The sequence below is a fragment of the Esox lucius genome, chromosome 1 (genome assembly GCF_011004845.1).
Source record: "Esox lucius isolate fEsoLuc1 chromosome 1, fEsoLuc1.pri, whole genome shotgun sequence".
NCBI lineage: Eukaryota > Metazoa > Chordata > Actinopteri > Esociformes > Esocidae > Esox > Esox lucius.
The window spans coordinates 41,600,889-41,610,313 of NC_047569.1; the positions used below are offsets into that span (position 1 = coordinate 41,600,889).

The 9,425-nt window shown below is 41.7% G+C and overlaps 1 protein-coding gene across 6 annotated transcripts in view; it reads right to left on the reverse strand.

The window, feature by feature from the left end:
- Nucleotides 1-4,492, reverse strand: part of LOC105029560 (rho GTPase-activating protein 42) — a 131,275-nt gene extending 126,783 nt beyond the window's left edge. For 4 of the 6 annotated variants that reach the window (XM_029119021.2, XM_029119019.2, XM_029119017.2 and 1 more), the window contains exon 1: nucleotides 4,154-4,490. In XM_029119021.2, coding sequence (XP_028974854.1) covers nucleotides 4,154-4,307 — 154 coding nt within the window. In that variant the 5' untranslated portion in view covers nucleotides 4,308-4,490. Of the gene's footprint in view, nucleotides 1-4,153 lie in introns of all 6 variants that reach the window. The other 2 variants (XM_029119016.2, XM_034291394.1) reach the window with 2 other exon arrangements.
- Nucleotides 4,493-9,425: the final 4,933 nt, after the last annotated feature.

The following is a 9,425-nucleotide window of genomic DNA, read 5'->3' on the forward strand; positions in this document are numbered from 1 at the left end:
TGTCCCTGTATCTGTGTGTGTATGTGTGATGTGTGTGTCCCTGTATCTGTGTGTGTATGTGTGATGTGTGTGTCCCTGTATCTGTGTGTGTACGTGTGATGTGTGTGTCCCTGTATCTGTGTGTGTATGTGTGATGTGTGTGTCCCTGTATCTGTGTGTGTGTGTGATGTGTGTGTCCCTGTATCTGTGTGTGTATGTGTGATGTGTGTGTCCCTGTATCTGTGTGTGTATGTGTGATGTGTGTGTCCCTGTATCTGTGTGTGTATGTGTGATGTGTGTGTCCCTGTATCTGTGTGTGTATGTGTGAATCAGTGTGAGTCCATATCTGGATAGAGACCAGTGCGTGTGAATGTCAGTCCTAAAAGAGTTTAAGACAGAAAGGGCCCGGTGCTGGACAGTCTGGGCAGCCACTACATGATCTCAGGTACGAGTGGCCCTGGGAATTTAACCAACTGACCCAATATCAACAGACCCACGCCGGGCCGAACACAGAGGTTGGATAAGAGGACAGTCCTGCTGCGTGGGTCAGTTGTGTGACACCATGGGTCCCCTCGTTTAGAGAGTGAATTCCTCGTTTACACTTTGTTAAAACGTGAAGGCCAAACAACTAGTGGTTGGATTGCTTTGTCTTCCCTGGGAATAGCTCAGTATGCGGAGGGAAGTGGATGGTGTTCATAGTGTTGTGCTTTCAACGGCCTTGGGCTGATAAATACAGACACTGAGTAACAGTAACCTTCCACTGCAGTTGGACTGTCTGTCTGACAGTCTCATTCATTTTTAATCACATTTTAGTCATTTAGCAGATGCTCGTATCCAGAGCGAATTACAGGAGCAATTGAGGTTATGTGCCTTGCTCAATGGCACAACAATTGATTGTTTTCACCTTTTCAGCCAAGGGATTAGAACTAGAAGCCTCTTGTTAACTGACCCATTTAGATACTCAAAACCCTCGACCAACGGCCTGTTTTTCTGCCTGCTGAAAGGGCACTGCACCCTGGGAGAAATTAGGTGCTGCATATCATGTCTGAGATACTTCTGGGGCAGTGAGATGTGTTTCACACATAATTGGTCAGGAGGATCAAGGTTCATCTTTTGCGCCCCCAAAAAGCACATACTATTACGTTATTGTATGTATCGAAGGGTGAGGGAGAGCTAAAAAATGTAAGTAGTGATGTTTTGTTTCACTTCACTAAGACGGTCAATTTTACACATAGTTGCGGCTGTCCTTGATTCACAGAGTCATCAGCATTCTTTCAGCAATGTTCCTATCAGCAGATGTACTGATAAATGTACAAGGTGTAAAGCTTAATCCTCTTTCTAAAAGACTTCAACTCTAAAAGCGTAACTTCCTGCTCTGTCATAGTCCCTCCCATTCCTTCCTGCTCTGTCATAGTCCCTCCCATTCCTTCCTGCTCTGCCATAGTCCCTCCCATTCCTTCCTGCTCTGCCATAGTCCCTCCCATTCCTTCCTGCTCTGCCATAGTCCCTCCCATTCCTTCCTGCTCTGCCATAGTCCCTCCCATTCCTTCCTGCTCTGCCATAGTTCCTCCCATTCCCTTCTGCTCTGCCGTAGTCCCTCCCATTCCTTCCTGCTCTGCCATAGTTCCTCCCATTCCTTCCTGCTCTGCCATAGTCCCTCCCATTCCTTCCTGCTCTGCCATAGTTCCTCCCATTCCCTTCTGCTCTGCCATAGTCCCTCCCATTCCTTCCTGCTATGCCATAGTCCCTCCCATTCCTTCCTGCTCTGCCATAGTCCCTCCCATTCCTTCCTGCTCTGCCATAGTCCCTCCCATTCCTTCCTGCTCTGCCATAGTCCCTCCCATTCCTTCCTGCTCTGCCATAGTCCCTCCCATTCCTTCCTGCTCTGCCATAGTCCCTCCCATTCCTTCCTGCTCTGCCATAGTCCCTCCCATTCCCTTCTGCTCTGCCATAGTCCCTCCCATTCCTTCCTGCTCTGCCATAGTCCCTCCCATTCCTTCCTGCTCTGCCATAGTCCCTCCCATTCCTTCCTGCTCTGCCATAGTCCCTCCCATTCCTTCCTGCTCTGCCATAGTCCCTCCCATTCCCTTCCTGCTCTGCCATAGTCCCTCCCATTCCTTTCTGCTCTGCCATAGTCCCTCCCATTCCTTCCTGCTCTGCCATAGTCCCTCCCATTCCTTCCTGCTCTGCCATAGTCCCTCCCATTCCTTCCTGCTCTGCCATAGTCCCTCCCATTCCTTCCTGCTCTGCCATAGTCCCTCCCATTCCTTCCTGCTCTGCCATAGTCCCTCCCATTCCTTCCTGCTCTGCCATAGTCCCTCCCATTCCTCTCCACTCAGCGGCATCTTTAAATCTTCAGTCGACAGGATACTGCTACCCAGCCAACTTTACAATAAGCAGCACAATGGCTTGTCGTCACGATTTGAAGGATTAATTTTTTCAGTACAGTATCTCACAGGATTTCGTGACATCTAGACAAATTCTGTATAACAAAATCGTGATATGCACACGTAAAAGGCATTTTTTTCATGTACAGGACACGATTTCCCAGTGAATGTAAATGCCAGTTTATTTTGTGTGCAGGACACGATTTTCTTAATGATTCATGTCATATGTGGATCTAGTTTTAGTGTAATTACGTGACTTTCTTCATAATTTCTGTCAACAACAGCTTCAGTTTTTCGTGTGTATTTTTTTTTTATAGTGCATTTAATACAATACATTGGCTTTTAATGATCCCACATTTACAGTAGCCAGTTTGCACAAAAACTGCGAGATATTTCTTTGGAACACATTTAATCTGGGAAGGGATGGGAATACATTTCAGGCTGCGTAACGTGTGTGTTGATTTTTTTATGTGATCTTGTCAAGAGCAAATTATCTATGAAAACAGTCATTTCTACTGGTAAATATGGATTTATGTTATTGTTTGTTGGTACTTAAATATGTACCGAAATGCAAGCATGGTGACTACCAGCGAGATCTGTTGTAGTTACTTATGGGTGACTTACAGGAAGTTGCACCAAGCATAGAAATGCAAAGGAAAATGTTTCTGTGTTGGCTTGTAATTACTAGACGGCAAACAACCCCAGATGGGCTTGATCAATGTTGGTGTTTGAAATATATATGTATTGTTTAAAAGGTGTTTTTCATTGTCCTCATTCGCCATTTTATTGGGGTGGGGTGGTATGTTCACTGTAAATTCTATCTCTTGGTACAGTATTTCATTAACAGACAAATACAGATGAATTAGATTCTATGGGAAATTCAAATTGGCTCTTGCTAGACAGTGTTGAAGAGACCATGTGTTTTTAAGACACAAATGGTGTCATAAGTAGTTGGGCTATGATGAAATGTCCCTTTAACAAAATAAATGAGGGGTGTGTAAAAAGTATATTGTCCAGCAAGCCAATACTCATCAAGATGAAAGCCAGTCGGGGAGCATTGACAATTCTACAAACATTTGTTTTTATAATGAATGCAAGCTTGGAGTAAAATTGGTCTGAAGACCCTAAATACTGTCTTTTCTTTCTTCCATCTCTTTCTCTCTCGGTCTAATAATTCCAATATGTCGGAGGTCTACGGGGGAAGTGTGTATAACAATCTATAAAGCACTCAACATCAGTAGCCTAACCTACCCTGCCTTACATTAGGCGGGGGATGCTACTTCAGCAGTAGCTTTACCGTTCTACGTAACTATCAAGTGGCCTTTAGCACCGTAAGAACTATATGTTACATAAATGATATCACAACATCCTGCTGCAAAATAACCTTTTATAACATTTTATTAATAACATTTAATTATTATTTGAAATATTTTTTTCCTGTCTTTTTAGTAATCACAACTGAAGTGGTGAGATCTTTAGTTAATGTTTCATAGCATAAAAAACGTAGTAGAAAGAAAAGGGAGAGTAAATGAATGGAGTTTGCTCGTAGCTGAAGGTGCTTGACCGGAGTGTAGGATAAGGGTAATTTTCCACTTCAGCGGCGTAAAGATTCCGTGAACGTCGACGCAACGGGTTCAAAGAGGATACAATGCGCGCAATGGATGCTGAGATTATTTGAAAAACCATGGAAAATACTGCCATTGTTTCCAAATCCACATAAACTGGATATTCGAATAACTTTTTGAATTTGACATATGATGGTTAAATGATATACAAAGCATACTTACTCTTCAGTGCCGTTATCAACATATTGCCGTCTTTGATTAGTTCTTTGATAAACTTGTTTGTCCGGTCCAACTCAATTTCATGGTATTTTAGCCGTTCTCTGAAATCAGGGCTATCCAGAAAGGAATCGCTGAACTCCAGAGTTGGGAGTCCCATTATGAACTCAGGAAAAATTGCCACTTAGTAGTCGCACAGTAAACCTACTTGCTGTATATTTACCCCCAAAGCTTATAACAAACAAAAATGTAAAGCAGTTTCCATCATGCAATACCGGTGCTTTTCGCAATCTCGAGTTCTCGAAACTTTTTTCCTCCCACTTTCCCTGTACTTCCGCCGTGGGTCAGTTCTCACCAACATTTTCACCAGATCCCCTTCACCAAAAATAAACAGTGATTGCGTGACTCCTGCTGGTTCGTTTTGGACGCGTTTTCGGTTGGCGTTGAGACAATGATAGATCCCAATGACAGTGACCGGATATGGTAGAATTAACAGTCATGTAATTTGTCTTGCATAAAAACATACAAAACTTGACACTGTATCTCACATACGAAATCATAATACACGTAATTTATTGAGATTAAAAAGTACACTTCTCACAGTCACATGAGTAATCGTGATTGCACTGTGATCAAGTCGTTATTCTGCAGGTTTTGTAATAAAACTCTTAGCCTTCTGAAGGTTGTTAAATGGACACAGGCATTGAAGCAGCGTTCAGCTTGTGTTTCTGGACCCTGTCGTGTCAGCCCGAGGGGAGGAACCGAGCACGTGGCCAGACTGTGCAGTAATGTTTTGTGTTTGGTGGTCACAGGTCTGTTGAAAATCCGTCCGCAGCTATGTTGCCACGCGCCCATAAACTTCATAGTAGTTCATGTCATGTAGACAGTTTGAGATTTCAGTTTGTCGACAGAATTGCCAAACCAAACGGTTTTGCAGTACCTCAGTATGCAGTCTACAACCACAGTTACCTAGCATGCTGTAGTAGACAGAACTGATTATGGGATATTTTGACTCAATAATGGGATAGTCTTTTCAGATTGCCCAAACGTTTATTGATTTAGCCCTCACTTTTTTTAAACTCTCAATGGGGTTGTTGTAGGCAGCTACATCATTATTAGTGTAATGCATATGTTGTATTAAATAGAACAATAGCATTTAAGAACCCATTGTCTTTAACCCAACATTTTGGCCATCCATACAACCCAGTACTTTCCCCAGTCCTTTTTAGAGTATGTGTTGTTAGAGAGTATAGCACATTGTCCATGTGTAGACCCAGCTACTTTTACAAACTGACCTGTGATATGTTCCATTGTGGATAACTACAAGCACGTGGTCGCTGAAAACTCTGGGGTCAAACCCCATCTCCACCGCTTTCATTGTGTTTAGGAACCAATCAAATGGTGCTGATCTCTGTACAAACCTTTGAATCTCTGCTCTGTAAGCAGTAGTATCAGCATCTTCATACACCAGACCCATCATGGTGTTGTCAGCTGAAGACTTAGTTATCAGATTTGCTGCTGGTACATTCAAGGACCCCAGTGCTAATGCATTGGTTAACTGCAACTTCAGTTACAGAAACAAGCGCGTGTTTAGACCTAGCTTTTAAAAAATTATGGAAATTAGACAACAATGGAACTGCCTCTGGAGCTTTATTCCTCCCTTCATGTTAAAGAAATGGACAATTGGTAAAAAAAACTAATTTGGTGTATTATATAGTTACTCATTTCAGCCATACATTACCTTGACAAACAACCAATGCAGCTTGCATATCTCCTGCGCTTTATTGGCTATGTATGGATGTCTAGGTGGAGCTGCTTGTGTAGGCCATCCTGTTAGCTCTCATCAGAACTGTCAAAGAACATGTCAAAGGTTTCTCTTTCTTCCTATTAAACCACATCATTGTTTCTGACCAAAATATTTGATACATGAATAGAGACCCATTGCCTTTAGACTCCGAACAAACTATAAAAACAAGGTAACCTAACTACAATTAAAAATAAAATGAATATAGAAAGGTTTTCCACCTACAAAAGGCCCAGTAAAATTGGCCTTTTATATAAAGTTCAGCTTTAATTTTCATTTTTCAGAATTCTAACTGACCTGTTAAACAACCTAAGGCTGTTGAGCTCCAGAAACTCCACTACTAACTCTGCTCCTCGTCCATGTTGTTGATGAGGCTAGCAGGATGAGGCTATGAGCATTTAGCAAGGAGGATGAGGTTCAGAGAAGTAGCCTAGGAAAATGTGCCTAGGAGGATATATTGTGAATAAATATATGGAGAATGTGTGTGTGTGTGTGTGTGTGTGTGTAACAGTGAAATACTATCTTAAGGAGAGTAATTACAGGCATACTAGATCTTAATTGGAACCAGAAGAACCCCTCACACCCACCCAACAGAGAGTGGTAATGTTAACAATGATGTCAAAACACCACATTAGCATTTGCTGGGTTGACACAGAGCAGCAGATCAATAGTGCTTAAAATAACATGTATGTTTGAGTCTCTGGTCGGTTATCTACAGAGGTTCTGATGCATCTGGTTGGTTATCTACAGAGGTTCTGATGCATCTGGTCGGTTATCTACAGAGGTTCTGATGCATCTGGTTGGTTATCTACAGAGATTCTGATGCATCTGGTTGGTTATCTACAGAGATTCTGATGCATCTGGTTGGTTATCTACAGAGGTTCTGTTGCATCTGGTTGGTAATCTACAGAGCTTCTGTTGCATCTGGTTGGTTATCTACATAGGTTCTGATGCATCTGGTTGGTTATCTACCATATCTGTTGCATCTGATTCTGCTGGTAAAGTTACAAGGAGGAGGTTTATAAAAACAGTGTTATTTGGAAGACTGACCGGCTGGCTGGCTGACTGACTGGCCAATTTATTAGGATGTTATACTGCAAGCCTACACATCTGGTTGTTTGTCGGGGAAATGTCAGTGCTTGTATTGAAAGGCATGGGATGTATAAGCACACATTGGTCCACACACATTCTGCATCACTGGTCAGTGTGACCAAGCAGACTGCGTTATTATTCACACAGCATGGAAACATCTACCAACGCGTGTTTGTGTGGGATCCACATTTACATGTACACGTGAGGTCCTGATCTATTGAAAATTCTGAAAAATCGTTCCCCACGAGGTTTTTGGCAGGCTACCATTAAGGAAAATGTGATATCCAGCTCAAGGGTAAGGCTTAGGGTAGAACATGTAATTGGGCACGGTGATTTGCTGTTTATGCATGGCTCAGCTGCTGTTCTCAAATTTTGGGATTCAATTCTTTCTACTATTTTCAATAAAATATAGGGATAAATGATTTGCACCTCATTGCATTTTGTTTTTATTTGCATTACACGCAGTGTCCCAACTTTTTTGGAAACCGTGTTATACAAAGACATCATACCAAATCTTGAAACTGAGAAATTTTATTATTTTTGGAAAAACACATGCCCATTTTGAAAACCCATTTCAAAAAGTTTACCACTGTGTTGCATCACCTCTTCTTTTAACAACACTCTGTAAGTGTTTGAGAACTGAGGAGACCCGTTGCTGTAGTTTTGAAAGTGAAATGTTTTCCCATTCTTGGTTGATATAGAATTGCAGCTGCTCATCAGTTTGGGGTCTCCATTTCTAATATTTTTCATATCATAATGAGCCAAATATTTTGAATGGATGACAGGTCTGGACTGCTGGGAGGTTAGCACCCGGACTCTTTTACTATGGAGCCATGCTGTTGAAATAAGTGCAGCATGTGGTTTGGCATTGTCTTGCTGAAATAAGCAAGGCCTTCTCTGTAAAAGATGTTGTCTGGATGGCAGCATATTTTGCTCCAAAACCTAAATAAATTGTTCAGCATTACTGGTGCCTTCACAGTTGTGCAAGTCACCCATGCCATGTGCACTAATGCAGCCCCATACCATCACGGATGCTGGATTTTGAACTGTTTAACAAGCTGGATGGTCCCTCTCCTCTTTAGTCTAGAGGATGCGGTGTCCAGGATTCCCAAAAGTAATTGGGAACCACAAGACAGACCACAAGACAGTTTTCCACTTCGCCTTAAGCCATCTTAAATGATCTTGGGCCCAGAGAAAGCGACAGTGTTTCTGGATCTTGTTTATATCTGGTTTCTTCTTTGCATGGTAGAGTTTTAACTTGCATTTGCGGATGCAGCAACAGACAAGTGTGTAAGTGTCTGTGAAGTGTGTTTACAGACAATGGTTTTCGGAAGTGTTCCTGAGCCCATAACAGAATCTTGTCAGTTTTTAATGCAGTGACGTCTGAGGGCTCGAAAATCATGGACATCCAATATTTGTTTTCGGCTTTGTCCCTTGCGTACAGAGATTTCCCTGGATTCTCTGAATCTTTTAATAATATTCTGTACCATAGATGAAGAGATCCCCAAACTCTTTGCAATTTTAAGATGAGAAATGTTATTCTTAAATTCAAAAGAATAGTGTGCATTTCTTTTTCAACAAACAATAACATTTCATAGTTTCAACATCTGATATGTTGTCTTTGTACTATTTCCCATTGAATATAGAGTTTAAGTGATTTGCACATCATTGCATTCTGTTTTTCTTAACATTTTACACAGCGTCCCAACTTTTTTGGAAACGGGGTTGTATAAGGCAGTCATGCAAAAATGTCCTGACTATCTAACAGAGAAAGTTAGTTGGAAGACAGCAGTTACCAAATACGCTCTCAAGACTGAATAGTGCTGGAGATACCGCAGGCCTAATCAGAACTGGGTTAAACTGCATTTAAATATTTTTCCCCACACCCATGGAATGCCATTCAGAGTGATCTTAAGTTAAATGCTCTAGTGCCTATAAGGCTTTTTAAATGTCTTATAAATTGCACTTTTATTGTCAGTTGGGATCGTTTTTCTTAATGTTTATATTATTTCCATTTTGTGTATGTTTTTATTTTTGTAATACAGGACTCAGCTATAAAAGACAAGGAAGAGTGTGTGTGTGTGTGTGTGCACGTGTGTGTGCGCGCAACCCGGAGAGCATGAAGATTACAGAACACCAATAATGAACCTCAATGGAGTCCCACTCCCCGGTCTCCAGCAGAACAAAGAAACAAGCAGATGATTAAGGAATTCCCCACCAAAATAGCAGATAGCTCTGTAAACGTGTAGCTTTACACAAACGTGTGCAGCTAAAAGGGAGAATTCATTGGGACACGAGTATAAAGTATTTTAGAAGAAACAACCTGCACAGGGTGTGGGTGGTTCGCTGTTTGATATATGCTTAATTGCAGCTCTAGAATGG